This window comes from Miniopterus schreibersii, assembly GCF_964146895.1.
Source record: "Miniopterus schreibersii genome assembly, chromosome: 20".
Classification (NCBI taxonomy): Eukaryota; Metazoa; Chordata; class Mammalia; order Chiroptera; family Miniopteridae; genus Miniopterus; species Miniopterus schreibersii.
This window is the reverse complement of record NC_138122.1, coordinates 11,840,815-11,859,588: the sequence shown is the minus strand read 5'-3', so window position 1 is coordinate 11,859,588 and position 18,774 is coordinate 11,840,815. Positions and strand designations below refer to the sequence as shown.

The 18,774-nt window shown below is 41.5% G+C and overlaps 2 protein-coding genes across 3 annotated transcripts in view; one reads left to right on the top strand and one right to left on the bottom strand.

Annotated features, from left to right (window-relative positions):
• SIAE (sialic acid acetylesterase) overlaps positions 1-8,599 on the bottom strand; it is a 35,311-nt gene extending 26,712 nt beyond the window's left edge. Inside the window, exons 1-2 of the mRNA XM_081123382.1 lie at positions 8,372-8,599; positions 4,386-4,547 (exon numbers count right to left, since the gene is read on the bottom strand). Of these exons, the coding sequence (XP_080979508.1) occupies positions 4,386-4,547; positions 8,372-8,438 (229 nt within the window). The 5' untranslated portion in view covers positions 8,439-8,599. The remainder of the gene's footprint in view (positions 1-4,385; positions 4,548-8,371) is intronic.
• Positions 8,509-18,518, top strand: SPA17 (sperm autoantigenic protein 17). Of its 2 annotated transcripts, none has more exons than XM_081123385.1 (5): positions 8,509-8,692; positions 9,754-9,934; positions 14,687-14,757; positions 16,063-16,131; positions 18,218-18,518. In XM_081123385.1, exons 2-5 carry the CDS (start codon positions 9,781-9,783, stop codon positions 18,350-18,352), a joined length of 429 nt encoding a protein of 142 aa, XP_080979511.1. In that variant the 5' UTR covers positions 8,509-8,692; positions 9,754-9,780; the 3' UTR covers positions 18,353-18,518. The 2 variants fall into 2 exon arrangements, with proteins under 2 accessions (XP_080979511.1, XP_080979512.1); XM_081123386.1 differs by having other exon boundaries at positions 8,629-8,692; positions 18,221-18,517.
• The last annotated feature ends 256 nt before the right edge of the window (positions 18,519-18,774 follow it).

The following is an 18,774-nucleotide window of genomic DNA, read 5'->3' as shown; positions in this document are numbered from 1 at the left end:
ACACTTCTGAGCAGGCAGACACGCCAATCTGTCCCAGCTGCAGCCTTGCCAAGGTCTTTCCAGGCTTCTCGCACTGACATTTCTTACTGGAGCTCTGTCCTTCTGCATCCAGCGATACTCATTTATCGCAATAAGGTCAACCCCCAGAAAACCGAGGGCAGGACTATTTTTCAGCCTTCAACTGTACAATCCATTCCTCCTCGCTTCTGTTAACTCAATATTCACACTTCACTTCAATTCAGGCAATAAGGCTGGTGAAGAAAACGACCTTCACCAGCTTCTGAAAGTTTTGCTGCCTAGCAATAAAAGGACAAGCAAGGGAAGGGGGCCATTTGGGTAAACATGACAGTATCAGTCCACTACAGCCAGAGGATGAGCTCCCTCTGCAGGAGCGAAGGGAACTGCAAGTCAAGGCCTGAGCCCTAGTCCTAAGCGCTGTTCGGAGGAAACCTTTCAGCCTCCCTGGAGAACTCAGAGAACTTCCTTCTGTTCTAGTTCTCAAGATCTTTTAATTTCTAGCCTTTTCCCACTTGATAGAAAAGTAAACGCTGATACAGTAACGAGTGTTAAGTGAGTTAACTGCCAGACAAGGCAGGGGAAAGCAGATCTACTGCAGAAAGGTCACCCTAATGGTCCAAGTAACCCAAAAACAATTCATTTAAAACAATGAGGATTTACTCCCATGTAAATATATACAAAGGAGAGCAGCCACTGCAAAGACTGTTTCTTTGATCAAAGGCAAGGGTGGGATTATAAAGGCAGAAGCCACTGCGTTTCACAGGGAGAATTGATCAGTCCTTGGCCTGGCAGTTTAGGACTAAAGTGGAGCTCACCACAGGATGGTGACGTCCAGTTAGAGTTTTTAGAAACTGTGTTGACCCACCAAGGCCAATAGGTTGAATCCAAATAATAAAACTGAGTCACTGACCACAAGAGCTGGAGCCCACCAACCAGCTGGCTTCCTGCTAATCCTGGTCTGCTTTCTGGGCAACAGTTGCTCTGTCCCTTCTCCTGGCCCTAATAACCTGCTGTCTGGTAGCCTCTCTTCCCAATCCAGGCCCAGGTTTCTGTAGATTTTCATCACAGTTGAATCTCTGCTTCCTCACATCTTTCTTCTCCCATCTAGGAAGATTCTTCTCCTTCCTTTATCACATAGCTCCTTAGAGTGTGCCTGGCACTCCACCCTGTAAATGACAAATAAACCCCTGCCCTGGGTGACACTAACAAGAAAGCCTTGCAAGCTGACTAGGGTTGTGTTTTCATGTCTGACAGCGTATCTGGTGGCCTATTTGCTGTCCCTCTGCTCTTCACATTCCAGCCACAGACTTGGGAAAAGAACATTCTATTTCCATTTCCTCTACATCTCCCTGACCAGCCCCCATCTGAAAATGGGAAGACTAAACAATCAAAGGGAGGAAATTAAAACAATTTGTCTAGAGATAGGCTTAGTCATAAAGTGCTTTCTTTTTTCTTTTTGCTATTCACATCAGATGTTAATTATTTTTCAGGTTGTTGTGCCAAATCTCAGATGCCAAGAACAGAAAAAGAAAAATTATCCACAACCTTTCCCTTCCCACGAGGAAAAACCTAGAGCTGGAAGAAACCACCCTTATTTACTTCTGCCCACACGGAACCCTGGTACTCCACCAGCTGCAAATCGGTTCCATGGTTTGTGGAAGTGACTTGCAGGTAAAGAAAGCTTTACAGGCCAAACTGCCCCTTTCCAACCAGCATTTATTCTGTATGAAGTCCATGTCCACCACCACCAAGTATAAATGTAAAAAAAAAGCTCAAGTACTTAAATTGTAGCATGCTATGGAAGACACACCCTAAGATGACCCCCAATAAACCCTGTATAATCCCCGCCCCCTTAAGCGCAGGCAGAATCTGTGATATGCTTCCAACCAACAGAAAATGGCAAAGGGGATGAGATGTCCTTCTCATGATTAGGTTATGTTATCTACGGAAAAGATAAAGGGTTTTTGCAGATGTGATTAAAGTTGCTAATAAGTTCACTTTAATAAAAAGGGAGATTATCCTGGGTGGGCATGACCTTGTAAGGTGAGCCCTTTAAAAGAGCATCTAGAGGTCAGAGGTTGGAGGCAGCCGAGATGCAGCCATGAATCCTACAGGCACGAGGAAGTGAATCTGCCAGCAGCCTGAGGGAGCTTGGAAGTGGATCATTCCCCAACTGAGCCTCTGGATGAGAACACAGCTTGGCTGATGCCTGGATTTCAGCCTGTGAGACCCGGAGAAGAGAGACCAGCTAAACAACAGCCAGGCTTCAGATCTACAGAAACTGAGACAGTAAAAGTGTGTCCTTTTAAGCACCTAAGTTTGTGGTGATTTATTATGTAGCATAAGAAACTAGTATGCATACTAATACTGCAACCAGGAACTTTTTATTTTCTAAGTGAGAGAAAATATATCTGTTTACCTCGGTCATGATGACAAATTCAGGCAGACATACCCTCATTTCATCATCCACGTATGCATCCCCATGTGTGTCAGAGTGAGAGGATATATTCTGCTCTCCCCACTTTTATTCCCTGTGTCTGAATCATCCTGCATCATCTGACAACATGGGTTGACAGGTCCAGTACCTGACTATTCCCAATCATCCATCGAGTTTTAATTTTCCAAATGCTTAAGTGTCAGTCTGCTGAACAAAAACCTTTATGTTGTTAAATTCTACTTCATTGTGGGCACCTTGGGGATTACAGGTAATAAGTTAAATATTAACAGAGACAGACAGAGTGGCTAACTGAAGAAGTCTGGCTGAAAAATCCCAGAGTCCCCGTTGATATTTAAATAGAAGTCAACCCTTAAATATACCCTGTAGTATCTCCTCTGAGAAACATTTTCTTTTCTGCCCTGTGGAATTTCCTGCATATCTACCTTCTTTATTCCAAATAACACTTTATTCATTTTGCTTCGTGGGCAGGACAGAGCAAGATGCCCACTGCGGATCTACACAAACTAAAAGACTTTTGCTCTCTACCAAGTAGACTTGGAGAGCTTAACAAAAAGCTCTACTCCCTTCCACTACCACCCTATCTCTTTTAGACAGAGGCTCCTTTGTAAGGCTGCTAATTCTCACCTTCTTGACTACCTTGGGTGAAGCCTTCACTGTCTATTGCCTGAATATCATAATAGCCTGCTAGCAGGTCCCACCACTTCTAGTCTGCTTGATCTCCAATCAGTTTTCCACAGTGCTACCAGAGTAATTTTTGTGAAACACAAGTCTGATTGTGTTATTTTGTGCTTAAAATCCCTCAATCCAAAATAGAGTACCCACTCCTTAACCATGACAAACCTCCCTACATTTCAACATTTTCCCCTGTCACCCACCACTAGTCATGTACCCCAATGTTCCTGAAAAACCTACCTACTTGCCATTTCTCCAATGACCCATGCTCATTGGTGCCTCCACGCCCTTGCCAGGCTATTCTCTCTGCCTGGTTTATTCTACTCATCTTTCAAGATAAATCTTAGACTAAGTTAATTATCCCTATTAAGCACTCCTATAGCACCTAGTACTTCCCCCTTGTGGTGGCACTTGCCACACTTTACAGTAACTGTTATCATTTTTCTGTCTCCTTGCCTAACCTCTTGGCTTTATTAGGGGAGAAACCACATCTGTTTTGCTTATCACTGCATCACCAGTAACTAACACAGTATCCGGCACATAGTAGTCACTCAATAAATATTTGAGTGATTGACTAAAATAATACCAATAACAATAACAACAGCTAACATTTATTCAGTACTTACTGTGTGCCAGGCACTGTTCTATATACTTTATATGAGCTAACTCATTAAAAACCCACATAATCCCCAATACTATATTATCTCACTTCACAAATAAATAAACTGTGGCACAGAGATATTAAACAATATGTCCAAGGTTATATAGCCATTAAGAGACAGAGCCAGGACCTGAACCTAAAGAGTGAATTCCAGAGCCTCGGTTCTTAACCACTCCTCCACACTGCCTCTCCTTTCTATATGATTCAGTTCAAATGCCGCCTTCCATGTAAACCTTCCCTTACCATCCAATCTGAGGTAGATGTTTCTCTTCTGTATCCCATGACACCCCATATACACCTTCATTGTAGCAGTTATCACACTGCACTATATAACTTGGTGTCTACTCACATTATTCCATGAGCCCCTTGAGGACAGGCACTTTGACTCAGTTTTCTTTGTATCCTCAGTGCCTAGCACACGGTCAATACTCAAATAACTTTTATGGATGGATGGATGGATGGATGGATGGATGGATGGATGGATAACGGGAGCTGGAGAGTAAGCTTTCATTTTCAGATAATCCAGCAGGTGGCAGAAGAAGACAGAAGCTAAACAGAGAATGGGGGCGGCCTTACCTTTCACATGAGTCACTTTCTTCATGATGGTTTCCTGCTCTTGACAAAGAGTCACTGTCACTGTGGCTCCAGGTATGCCATAGCCCCAAATCACTGCCCCTGCAGGCGCCTTCTGGAGCACCATGTAATCATCGATGTATGATGCAAATCGAAAATCAACACCTAAAAAAATGTAGCAAACAGAAGAGCATCACTGGGAAGATTAATCACTGATTGAATCTGGCTGAAGAGCAAGGAACATAAGGTCTTTATACAGAGAATTTGAATATACTCAGTACTTTTAATCTTCTAAAACCAGATCTTATGCCTCCTAATTAGGTAAGCAGCATAACAAGAACAGTTGCCAACAATATGCATCACAGTACAAGACCAATAAGGAAAACTCCAAGAGCCCAGGGCAACCAATGCGCTACAGACCTGTTCCCCTTCAGAGCTCTTGATCTGCCTTTGCTCTCAGGCTTGGCTCTAATGCTTGACTCTCTCCTCCCAAATCACTAAAATGCTCCTTTCATGCACCCTACAGATGGTGTTTATGAGAAAAATAACCCTCTTCCTTCCCCTCCTTTCCATTACCACGCCCACTCCGGAGTAGATGAGAATTAACCTGCCTCTCTCCAATACAGCCCTCTCTAATCTCTTCTCCCCTTCATCCCCCCAGTGTGAACATCCCTCAAGTAATTCCTTGTGACTTTTTTTAACAAGCCACTGAAAATTCTAAATAAGCATTTATGAATATCTGTGACAAATCTGCTTCCTGCTAAGGTAAATTCAGATAAATTAAGATGCAAAAAACAAGGTCAGTGAGAGTTAGAAGATCAAAATGTCTGAACAAAGGTCTTTGGTCACCGTTTTACCCATTTCACAAGCTAAATTAGGCACAATGAATAAGAGAAGGGACATTGGAAACTGTGGATTCTATTCTAGAGTCACTAACAAGACTGAACAAGAACTCACGTTAACAAGATCATTCCTATTTTTAACATCCAGCCTATACAGAAGTATTTCATTAATAACAAGCATCTATCCAAATTATCTCAGTGAGTTCCTCATCAACACTTAAAGGGGGGGAGGGGAGAACTTAACTTACATCTTTGTCTGAACAAGACAGACAAAAAAATCTCTAGAAAAAAATAATTAACACAATTAAGATTTTTTAAAGGGTTTTAAATAAAAATGATAGGCAGGAAAGAAAACCAGACCTAACAAGGCTGACATTTTCCTTCCTAGAAGCTACCAATGATGACGGCCCCTTAGGCTATACTTTAAGGAGCAGCACAGCTAATGGGGCCTTCTACATGGACTCAGTGGCCTATTTGTCCTGCAATTGGAATAAGAACCCCAGTCCCTAACATCCTCAGCTCTCTCTGCCGAGTTAGTTCCATCACGAAATCTACATGATAAAGTTCATCCAGAAGGCCCACTGGGCTGGAGATGCACGACTGCCTGGAGCAAAGTACTGGGAGAAAATATTACACTAGGGGGAATTGCATAAGCAATTTGTCAGCCTGCTGGAGGGAAGGGGAGAAGCATGTGTGTGGGAGGGCCTTGTCTTGGGTAGGTGCATCTTATGAAACAAAACTGAAAACTAAAGGCCTAAGAGCTAAGCAGAGAGAGGGCAGAGGTGAGGAATGGGGTGAAGAAATCTGGCTGCCACTGGCATATGAGCTGGAGCAAACAGGGGGCTCTAGCTCTGTGCAGTCACCATCTAAGGCTGAAGGAAACCCTTTTCCAAATCAGTCTGTTTTCTCCAACACATATTTACTGAATGCTTTGTGCATGGCTCTGAGTTAAAGAATTACAGAGGTAGGAAGATCTTTCACATCCAGGGGTATAATCATGTTATTTATACCCCTGACCAACAGACTGAGACCCAAGTAATTTTTAGGTAATTTTTTTAAATAGCTTGCATATTGCCTGGCCAGGCGTTGAGTCAATACTCAGCAGTTGAGTATTGACCTAGGATCCAGGAGATCGCAGTTCGATTCCCGATCAGGGCACATGCCTGGGCTGCGGGCTCAATCCCCAGTTGGGGTCCTGCAGGAGGCAGCTGATCAGTGATGACTCTCTCTCATCACTGATGTTTCTCTCTCTCTCCCCCTCTCCCTTCCTCTCTCTGAAATCAATAAAGATATGTTTTAAAAAATAAGTTGCATATTAATTCATTAACTCAACAAATATTTATTTATTGATGCCTACTATGTATCAGGCGCCATTTTAAACACTGAGGATATAACAGTGAAAGAAAATAAACCCAGACAAAATCCTTGCCAGCAGGGAGCTTACATTCTACTGATAGGCTTACTTGTGGCAGGGGCTGTGCTAAACACACTGCAGACATTGAGTTTCTTTGGCCTCAAATCACATAGGTAGTTTACGACAGGACTAGAAACTAAGCCACTTGATTCCAGTGTTACTGCAACTTCCACTCAGCCAGTTTGAAACTGGTGGTATATCAAAGGTCATATTCCCTGTCCTTATAAAGCTTACATTCCAAACTGAGTAAAGAGTGGAACACTTCAAAGGGATGGAGCAATGGACAAAACAGGAGACTAAGAAAGGAGGCAGGACTGGTAAGAAAAAAATTAGGACAGTGGTTACCCCTGGTGAGGACCTGGTGGATCACTGGGGAGAGACACCCAGGGAATCTCAATAAAACTGGCAACGTTGGAGATCTTAAGTTGGGCAGAGCACCCATGGGTGTTCATTTTATTGTTTCATGGTTACATATATTTTTGTACATCTCAATTACATGATAAACATGGACACAGGGAAATGATTTGAAGGAAAGAGTTCAGCATGTGCTATCAAATGAAGAAGGGAAATTTATAGTATTAATGAAAAATATAGTCAATGTCAATGAAGGTGATGTAATGATATGACGCAAAGGCAAAGATAAAACACTGATATCAGCCCTAGCCAGTTTGGCTCAGTGGTTAGAGCGTGGGCCTGTGGACTGAAGGGTCCTGGGTTCGATTCTGGCCAAGGGGACGTACCTCAGTTGCAGGCTCTAACCCTGGCCCTGGTCTGGGTACATGCGGGAGGCAACCAACTGATGTTTCTCTCTCTCTCTCTCTCTGGCTCTCCCTTCCACTCTCTCTGAAAAGCAATGGAAAAAATATCCTGGAGTGAAGATTAAAACAAACAAAAACCACAGGACAATAATAAATAACCCCAATGTTTAAAACAAAACAAAACACTGAGTTCAAAGTTAGCAGCTTTAACAGAGAAAACTAATAGACTAACGGCCCTTCTCTCCTCTTGGTGCTCTCCCAGCTCATATTGCTGGATTCAAAGGTCACCGTGTGAGGACAGAGAAAAAGGCTCGTTTACACTTTGGTTAAACCCAGAAAAACCACCTGTGGGCTGCAGTCTGTCTGAATAGGGGTACTTCTTGGGTTCTTAGGCAGAGCGGCAGTCATTTTTCTGCACGCCACCCATTCTTCCACCTGGACTTTCCATCCTTCACGGGGATCTCTGTGGGTCATTTGAGTGTCTGAAGGAAAAAACCAGGTCCAGCATTATCCCTTTTAACTTTGCGCCGGCACACGGATCGGCCGGGTTTCCCACAGCTGGGACTCAGTGCCCCTCAAGCCGGTCACTCGAACTCCCCGCCCCAGCAAACCCTCCCCCAGGCCGCCTCTGAGGGGCGGCGCTGAAATGTTTCGCCCGACTCGGGCGCCCGTTTCCGAACACCGTCTGCCCGGTTTCGCCCTTCCCCTCCGAGCTCCCCGGCAGCTGTTCAAAGCCCCCGTGGGCCTCCCCACGCCCACAGCCCAGCTCTCCATCTGCATCCTAAGGGCGGTGGACGGCGTGGAGGAAGCAGAAGGGCAGGAGCTCCAGCCCGGCGGAACCAGCAGCCCAGGGCTGGGTTGGAGACCCTTCCCGGCCCTTGAGGGGGCTGCGGGCGGGGCCTCCTGCGAGCGCCCGGGATGTGGGGAGCCCGCGTGGGCTGGCGGGCGGGGTCGGGCCCAGCCGGGCCGCCTCACCTGCACTCACGCGGGCCCGCAGGATGAATGGCAGCCACAGCCCCAAGACAGAGCCCAGCGCCACCATATTTGAGGCCTCTGCGCGTGGGCTTCCGGACGCGGAGTCGGGGCGGGGGCGGGGCCTTGTGGGGCGGGGCTGGTCGAGGGGCGGGGCCTCCCTGACCCCACCCTTCCAGGCTGAGCGGCCCGCGACGCCTCGGCGGCCGCCTGCCGGGCCGTGCGTGTCCCCTTCTCGGCCGCCGTAGTCGGGTAAATAACGGTTCCTCAGCAACGAGAACAAACAACCGGAACCATCGGCGCCAGCTCTGGGAGGACCAAGAGGTGAGGCGGTTTACCCCCGCTGGCTCGCCGAGACGGAGACCTCGGCCTGCCCCTTCGCCTCGCGAGTCCTCTCAGGATCCCCGACACATCCCGGGAGCCTGGGGCAGGTTGGGGGCCCCGGCAGCGGGCGCGAAGTCCCAGGTCCTCGACGTCCCGCCCACCGCCCCCCGCCCCGCAGTGGATTCAGGGGCTCCCCAGGCCGTTCCACCCTGAGAGGACTCGACACCTCGTCTCCTGGTCCCGCGAAAAGGGAAAGACACACGCACCAAAACCTCCACAGACTGGGCCTCCCGAAACCGTCTCGCCCCCGCCGGGACCCCACCCCAGCCTCCGGCCTCACTCGGCCTCGACCGTCGCAACGGGGCCCCGAGGGGGGGTTTTTGTTGTTAGTTTTTTGGTTTTTGCGTGCTCCGTAGCCCAAGCCTCTGCTTGGCAGCTATCCTTAACGTAGCCCTTGAAGTCCAAGACAGGAAGACAAGACCTGATCAAGAGAAAACCAGAAAATAGAAGCACCTCAAAACTTGGGGAGGCTGGGGGAGCAAAGTCATAATCGCCCCGCCCGCCCCTCGGTCCCCGCCGCCCCGTCCAGAGCCCTGAGGGGTTTCACGGAAGTGGAAGCTCCGGGAAAGGCTGTGAAACTTACTCAATTAACGAATTAGAGTCATTTCTAGAGCCAGGACCAGCTGTGACTTTTTTCTTTTTTAACGTTAGACCCTAAGCAGGGTCGTCTCGGCAATTCATGGTGAAGTTTTAACCACCATTCCCTAAATTCCTGCGAGATAGCAAAAATTACTCTCACCTTTTAAACAGAAAAAGTACTTAGTGTTATAGTGGGGGGGGGGGGATCTGTGATTTTTGTAATTAAAAGAATGGCTTGACCTATTAGATCCGTTTTTGTAATACTCTAGTTTAAATAATGGAGAATTCAGAACAAATGGATGGACTTGGGTTGTGTTGGGGGACAGGAAATTTGGTGTTCAGAAATAATTTGTTGCTGTAGTTGTGATTATATAAGTAAAATGAGACAAATTTAAAGACGGTCCTCTTTAATGAATCTCTAGGTACAATAGGCAGTTCCTTCCAAGGAGATGTCGATTCCATTCTCCAACACCCACTACCGAATTCCACAAGGATTTGGGAATCTTCTTGAAGGACTGACACGTGAGATTCTGAGGCAGCAACCGGACAATATACCATCTTTTGCAGCAGCATATTTTGAGAGTCTTCTAGAGAAAAGAGAGAGTAAGCTTTTTAAAAATAGGCATTTGTTTAAAAAAAAAAAATTAGAGACTACGCACTTGCTTATGGTGAACCTTGCTTAAGACCATCCCTGTTCCACAGAAAGTCTTTATGAGGCGGATAGCTTCATCACAGTTCTTGCTATTTGAAACATGTGCCCTTTTGGCAGGTTCTCTTAAATCACATTACTTCCCATTATTGAAGATTACCAGTTTATTACCCAGACCTTCTTGGTTGTATTTCTCGTGCACACACGGGGTAGAAGGTGACCCCAAGAGATCACCCAGTACAGCTCTCTGTTTCCCAGCAGGCCGTTGCCGAGCATCCGAGGCAGTTGACTGTTCTTATGAGGAGGAGAGTTTGTGGTTTTCTTTACATTTTTGCTGTTTACTTGAAAGTATTATAAGTATTGTAAAAAGTAATTCTACACTCCTTAAATAAGTTGGTATTTGCTGAGGTACATGAAACCGTTCTACAATAAAGGCACAGAGAAAACTGCTTTGAAAGTGAACTTCCAGCTTGGGATGGTAAAGTATATTCTTTTTCTCCACTCCCAAGGTTCCATCCTGTTCAGAGACTAAGATTCAGGCTAACAGTGACTCTTTAGTTGAGAGCCAAAGCTGTTTCTTTGTTTCCATAAAGTTTCCAAATTCCCAGTCTTGAAGGTTCATGACTATCAAGACCCAACCTAATGGTCAAAATGGGAACTATTACATCTATAAGTGTCTATAAAAAACTCATAACTAGAGCAACCGTTTTTAATAGAAGCTTTTATCATTACTTTTGATTACAGTATTACAACAGAGTGATAAAGATGCCTAGAAATAGCCACAAATAAATAAAACATTCCATTTTAAATCAGTTTAGAAGGAGAAAACCTACCACAAGGCTTGACTCAAAACAACTCCCATACACACTGCATAGGTCTCCACCCCCTTGTCTTTGCTCTACCCTGGCAGAGCTCAAAATCTCTGCCAGTTTCCAGAATATTGTATAATCTGAAACTTAAGTGCCACTAAACAGCTATTAGGGGAAATCCTTTAGGGTAAGAGATGAATTATAATGAACATTAATTTTGTTGTTACAGCTTTATTTTACAAATTCATGAGTAAAATATCTATAGTCATTTATTTAAATTTAGACCTCAGGAACATCCCATTATAAGAACATTTGAGTCATTGTTACTGGATCATGGTAATTAAAGCAATTGGTGATTCAAAGTAATGGTCTCAGAATACTAACTCTCTAACTAATAAAAAATGGGTAAAACTATTTGAAAAAACTTGAAGCATCATACCCATTTTCACTCATGTAAACCAAAGCTGAGTTAGCCAACTGACACAAGTATTAGAATTTAGTCTCCAAAAGGGAAGAGGAAGGTCCTCTAGGCCAGTCTCACACAATGCAAGAATTTACTTACCACCCCAGAGGTAATTACTAGTCTTAATTTTGATTTGACAGGAAGCTATTAGTAAATGAAATAAGTGGTGTCTCAGAATCACTAGGGAAAAGGTGGGCGTTTTATTGAAAGGTATAAAGATGGAAAAAGATAAAATTTGGCCTATTCCTTACTTGATACACCAGAATAAGTTCCAAATTGATCAAAGATTTGATATTTTTTAAAGTGCAACATAAAATATGGGTGGGGGAAAAACTGCTAGCTAAATTGCTATAATTACTTTAAAAACCCAAGAGCAAGTAGGGAAAAGATGGATAAAATTGACAATATTACATGACAAAAATTGCCACAAGGAAAATAAAACTACAATGGCAAACTGAGAAAAAAATGTCTGTAATGTCTATCACAACTTGTTAACCTAATAAACAAACAGCTTGTAAAAATAGTGAAGGAAAAACCCAACAATGCTATATAAAAAAATGGGTAAGTCATATTATCCAACAATTCACACAAAGATAAATGCAGATGGCCCTTAACATATTAAAACATACGCAAACTAACCCATAATAATAGAAGCCCATATCAAAACTACACGGAGGTACCACCACCCACCACCAGTGCCAAATCCTGCTCATCAGATTGGCAAAAAGCCAACAGTTTGCCAATTCCAGGGAGGGCTAGAGGGAAATAAGCAGTCATAAAATGATAACAACCCCAAGGAGGGGAAAATAGCAATATCTACCAAAATTATATACGTATTTAACCTTTGACCCAGCAATTCCACTGCTTCGCTTTTCACTGCATTGTTATTTGAGGAAGCAGCCCAGATGTCCATAATAAGGATTTACTGAATAAACGAGTGCATCCACACAATGGGATAATATACAGCTTTAAAAACAATGAGGAAGATCTCTGTATGATGCTATGGAGTGATTGAAGATGTAAGTGAAAAAAGTAAGGTGGAAAAAGTGTGTTTAGTATGCTACTAATTAACAGGTGTTGAATACATAACTGTTCATTTATATTTTTTAATAGGAGAATAAATCTTTAAAAATAACATTTACTTCTAGGGAGAGGAGGAACAGAGTGGAAGGAACAAGATAGAAGCTCGATTTCTCTGAGTATATCTTGAATGCGAAATCATAAATGTTAGCGTAGTTATAAGATAGAATGAAATTTAAAAGTTAACTTCTAAAATTTAGAAGCAGAGTGTGACAAACTAGTATTGAATAGGTAGCATAACCACACAGAGGAATTATTTCAAGTGACTTTATGACACAGTAATTTGTACCTCCCTGATGGCTATAGCCTAAAAACAAAATAAAGTAAAAAAATCTTAAATTATTTTTAGTAATTATTGTTAATATTATAGTATAGTTATTCTTTATTTTTTTACAAATTGTAGGACATAGCAAATAAGTAACTCCTCCTGTAATTAGGAATAATATTTTTAGTGTAAGAAGAATGACTTACAAATATAAAGTTAATAAAATCCTGTAATCCTAAATTTGAATTGAAAATTTCAAATATAAAAATAGTGTTATATAAAAGTAAATACATTACATAAAGTTAATAAAATCCTACAATCCTAAATTTGAATCGAAAAATATCAGTGTGACCTCATGATATATTTCTCTTTAAACGGCCTCAAAACAAAGACCAACCCAGTGCTAGTGAGTACCTAATCCCTACGGACTCTTAACTACCACTTCCCAGGAACTAGGCTTCTTGGAGAACTAGTTCATTTCTTAAACTGGGTAGGAAATCGGAACATGAGCCTGAACATCTTGCCATACCAGAAATAAGGAAACTGTCAAAGATCACTAGAGTTCCAAAGGACCCAAGAGCATCTGAGCACCCAAATAAGCCCCTACTGGCCAATTTTGAACAATCTAAGCATCAATAATAATAAAAGTAATGGATTGAAATTCGATTTGTTAAATATTCTTGAGTTCATAATGATTAAAAAAATAGAGTCTCCTTGAGAGGATCCTAAGGAACCAAGTGATTATTCTGAAAACTGGTAAATAAAGGGAAGGAATCAAACCTTTAACCTACCTTTTCTGTAAGAACTGGATTTCAGGGTAACCAAATAGTTGATGAGGGAAAGGTTTTTTAAATTTTTACTGAGTACTCCAGAACGGAAGTAATGATAAAATTAGAACATTGCCATTATGCAACACCTAAAGAATTATCTAAGCAATCATCATCAATGGGTCCATAAAATGATAGAGACAACCAGGCATTATATATCTCCTGACAGAATTACCCTGCACTGCCTGTGTTCTTGCCAAAAACAAACCTGAATCAGATCGAACTCTAGATCTAACTAGCAGTCTATAAGAAATTTAAAGGCAGAGAGGAACTTGTTAAAAATCATCATGGGGATGGAATAAATATCTAAACTATGGAAAACTCTGAAGAAAAATGACCCAATTTCATCAACAAATAAATTGCAAGGAAAAAATATGGGGTGGGAAGTAGGGAGCTTTCAATGAACAGAGATGTAAAAGACATAATAAAAGGCTGTATGTGCCCATGTTTGGGTCCTGATTTGAACAAACCAAGAGTAAAATAATATTAGATAATGGGGGAAATTTCGGTAATTGATACTAAGAAGTTATGGTTAGTATTTTTAGGTATAATAATGGCATTGTCTTTATATCTTAGAGATGCATACTGAAATATTTGTAGATAAAGTAATATGATGCCTAGGATTGGCTTGATAATCAGAAGAAAGGGCAGGAAAGTGAGTGAAGTTTCAGATAAAGTAAGAAGTATCCTAAGTTTCTGATGGCTGAATCTGAGTCATGTGCACATGGTAATTTGTTCTCTACTTTCTAAGTTCAAAATTCTTCACAATTAGAAGTTAAAGATTTTGTTTTAATATAAATACTTCTTGTCTATGTCAACTGACTATATAATATGCCTCAATTTTTTTAGAACATTCCCATCCCTCACTTTTCCACACTTCCTTACTACTTAGCATTTATTTGTATACATTTTCCTGTGTGTACTAATTCATGCTTATAAGTTTCTATACTTATATTTAAGTATAGGCATTGATTTTTTTCCCCCTCTCCCATTTTGTTATAAATTTTATGAAGGCAGCACTTGTGGTTTTTTACTGCCTTTCTAAATATACCCAGTGGCTCATCTAATGTTTAATTCATCAGCATATATTTAATGATTACTGGTTATATTTGCAGCGCTAGGCTACGTACAACAGCAATAAGATTTTCAGCTGGCAGTAATGAACCTATGATTTGAAAAAAAAACCACTCGTTTTGTGTTACTATTCTAGATTTACTTTAATAAACTCAAAATCAGTCTAAAATTATATTTTTATTATTTAGAAACCAACTTTGATCCAGCAGAATGGGGGTCTAAGGTAGACGACCGCTTCTATAACAACCATGCATTCAAGGTATGGTCCTGTGACACTAATGGATTTGGTTATTTCTTTTCCCTGTCTCCAAACAGAGATTATTGGGATCTCTCCAGAATCATGTAAATTGTGAGAGGCATCACACAAATCTTATTACAGCTTCTTCATTGTAATGTTCTTTCTGATGAGACATTCTTTTCTAAAGTGTCTGAGTCACACACAGATACATAGCTTAAACTTAAAGATGGTCAACAGGAAGAATGTAATCGAAAGGTATGGAATAATTAGTCTCATTTATTCTTCAAATTTTCCTGGGAATTACACTGCTTAGTGGTAGCAGATAATAAATATTTGTTGAATTAATGAATGATATTTCATAAAATCAAACACTATTCATCCACTAAAGTCAGAGAGAACACTACTCAGGACAACTAGCCACAAAGCACCTGCAGATATTTGAATTAAAAGGAATTAACAAAGTTCAAGTTTTAATGGTGTTCCACAGTAGATCTGAGGAATTTCCTGTGGAAATATCTGTCACTTATCCCATGAGTTCAGAAATGAATTTCCATCTATCTGTGTCTACCAGATTAGAGAGTGTTCTGTTTATTTCCATTTAACTAGATTCTCTGTGTTCATGCTTTACTGAAATCAAAGGAAAATGTTGAAAATTTTAAAATATTTGTGTCATATCAGCTATTTCTTCTCTTTTGAACTCAATACTTTATTTGATTAGCTCCTATGTCCTCTCTGTTCTGTGAATTTAGGAAGCTCTTTCCATAAGTTGTGAATTAGCAATGTCTGTATTTTGGAAAAAGGTTTCAATAACCATGTCAAAACAGGCAGAGCTGAATTCCTTTTTCTGTTTAAATCACTCCTCGCAACAAAACTTACTTTTTTTAAACTTAGTTTTTAACCTACAAACTCCATTAAAAACTCAACTTGATTTCACACTATGCAACACAGTGACATTTATTTTGTTTCTATTTTAGAAACTATTGGCACTTCTTCTTTATACTTTGTTCAGGATTCATTATAGCATCTTATCAATTTTTAGTATAAGAATAATTTGTTTTTAATATAAAACAATGTCACATACATTCCAAAAGCAAAAAAAGCAAACGTTTCTTACCAGTTCCTCCATCTTTAATATTTGTTTATGCATATACCCTTGAGAGTTTTCATTTATTCATTCCCCCCCCCATTTTCCTTGTTAAAAAGATCAGTACGTATTTAATTCCCACTTCAATAACTTAAAGTCGTGTTTAATTACCATCACGCAGTTTGACCTAAAGCTACTGTTTTTGGAGACATTGCCTATTTGACCCTCTCTCCTCTCTCCAGGAGCAAGAAATATCTGAGAAAGGAAAGCCTGAGGCATCTCTGAGAGAGGAGACACCAGTCAAAGCCTTAGTAAGTTACATTTTCCACGTACTGCTGTAAGGATATCACTCAATTTGAAATTATAATCTAAATATGAATCTGGTCTGTTATCCATGTTGTTAAAATTATGATTTTCCGCCCGGCCAGGTGTGGCTCAGCGGTTGAGTGTAGACCTAGGATCCAGGAGATCGGGGCTCGATTCCCGGTCAGGGCACATGCCCAGGTTGCGGCTTTCAGGAGAGGACTGTGTATATCTCTACACAACCCTGTGCTTAGTAATGTCACTTTGGTAGCTTGAAATCAGCCATAGAAGGAATATTAAAACCATGACAGATACTGTGAATCAGGACTTTTTCCCCCTGGAGAGCCAGTTTTTAAGCATTTACCAGCATATCACTACATTTTTCATAGTCCAAGCTCAAGAGGACCATGCCTAGTGAGAAAGAACTCACTCTCCACAATACTGAAGGCCAAACATTTGAGTTTCTTTTCATGTCCCAGTTAGTTACCCAATAATTGACGCCCAAAATGGACATCCCCTCAAGAAATACCTTCCTTCCTGCCCAGTGGGGCATAACTTTACCCTATCCCTTTATAAATTATTCCAGAATTATATGTACAATTTAGCCTAACGTTGGTACAAGATGCATTGAGACATCAGAAAAGAAGGAAAGGAATATTATTTCCTTAGAACTTCAATAGGTGCCCTTACACAGGTTTTCATGAGTTTGAGGTAAGATCCCATTGATTTACAGCTTCATAATTTACTTGCCCATATTGGGGCATCATCTCAGAGGATTTTATACCACTTTGTTTGCATTTAAAAGTTTAAGAGCTAGCCCTAGCCGATTTGGCTCAGTGGTTAGAGCACTGGCCCAAGGACTGAAGGGTCCCAGGTTCGATTCTGGCCAAGGGCATGCACCTCGGTGCAGGCTTGATCCTGGGTCCCTGGTCAGGGCGAGTGCGGGAGGCAACCAATTGATGTGTCTCTCTCACATCCAATGTCTCTCTCTCCCCACCCCACCCCCTTCCACTCTCTTTGAAAAGCAATGGCAAAAATATCCTCTGGTGTGGATTAAAAAAAAAATGTTTAAGAGCTAGTGTTTCCTCATTACTGTAATAGAGGGAAAGGGGAGGGAAACAACCCAGAAGTCTGTCAATAGGAGGCTGTGTAAGTAAACCCAAGCCCATCAGCACAATACAATACGATGGTGTCATGAAAAAAAGAACGGCAGAGGTACATACGGAATAGTAGCACAGGTGAAGGGAACCGAGCATGGTGTTACATGGAAATAGTAACAGAACATTGCGAATAACATCATCTCATTTTTAAAGTAAAAAGGCACATATGTATCCATATGAATACTTTGTCTACTGAGAAATTTTGGAAGAATATATACACTCAACCCATAATAATAGTCACGTCTCAGGAGTAGGATTTGGGAAGGGGGAGAAAACTTTCACTACCAGTGGTATTTAAGTTTTTAAATGTATACATGTCACTTTTACAACTTAAAATATTAAAAGCTACGTATCTATTGAATTGTACACTTAAGATCTGTGCATTTCACTGTCTGTAAATTATACCTAAATTTAATAAAAAAAGAAGCTAGGTACAAAAGTTAAACCAACTATATTAAAACTGACATTATTGGACTAAGTAGGTTTCTCTCTGGCACTCTACTTTAAATGTGTGCTTTTGGTTAGCTAGTTTTTGAGACATTAATAAGTTAACACTTTAATTCATTCTATGGAATCATGATTATTTTGAAACAGCACATCTGCTGTTCTGGACATTTTTACCTTGCTTCAAGGATTCTTACTTACCCTCCCTCCCAAAATGTTATTTCTCTGGAGACTGTTAAATAGGAGCTATTTTGGAGGGGAAAAGTTGGCCATGATGATTTATTGCAGAGAAATATTAAAGTGACAAAACAAAATGCCTGCTATTGTGGCACTTACCATTTGGTGCACAGACAATGGGACAATATATAAAATTCCCTCAGGAAGCAACAGATCTCAATTGTTACATCCCTAAAGTGAGTAGATTCGTGCACTACTTTTTATGGGTCAGAATGCTGCAGAGGATGTGTGCTAAGTCTCTCTCCCTCCCAAGGAGGAGTCTCCTGAGGAGGAAAAGGAGAGAGAGGAGAATGCTGCGGTGAAGATCCAGGCAGTGTTCCGGGGACACCTCGCCCGGGAGGAGGTCAGGAAGATGAAGCAAGACGAGCCTGCGCAGGAGGCCAACTGAGGAGACTGGTTTTGCCCCCAAACATGACAAAATCATTCAAATCCATCAACCGCGTTGTGATTGTCGTTTTTTCTTAGTAAGGGAGATTTGATTTAGCGAAATAGCATTTGTTGCTGTTGCGAAAATCTGTCATGAGCATTTGTTTAATAAACATGCCATTGAACACATGCCTCTTGAGGATTTCTCTGAGATCAGAAGTCTTATTTATACTCCTCCTGAGTCTATGTATAGAGACCCTTGGATTCAGAGTTGTAGACCTGGAGTATCCGAGTTTCAGAGATCTCAGAGGTTATGTGGTCTAACCATTGTCTAATGAACAAATCCTCTCTGTCACATCCCTGAAAATGGTCTTCTAGCTCCTGTTTCACTCATAGTGATAGAGAATTTCATTGCCTTTCAAGGGTAGTCGTTAATTTTAGAAT

Coding starts and splice junctions, on each gene's coding strand:
- SPA17 (XM_081123385.1), top strand. CDS start 9,781: ATGTCGATTCCATTCTCCAACACCCACTACCGAATTCCACAAGGATTT. Junction 9,935..14,686: donor TCTTCTAGAGAAAAGAGAGA/GTAAGCTTTTTA, acceptor TTTATTATTTAG/AAACCAACTTTGATCCAGCA. Junction 16,132..18,217: donor AGACACCAGTCAAAGCCTTA/GTAAGTTACATT, acceptor CTCCCTCCCAAG/GAGGAGTCTCCTGAGGAGGA.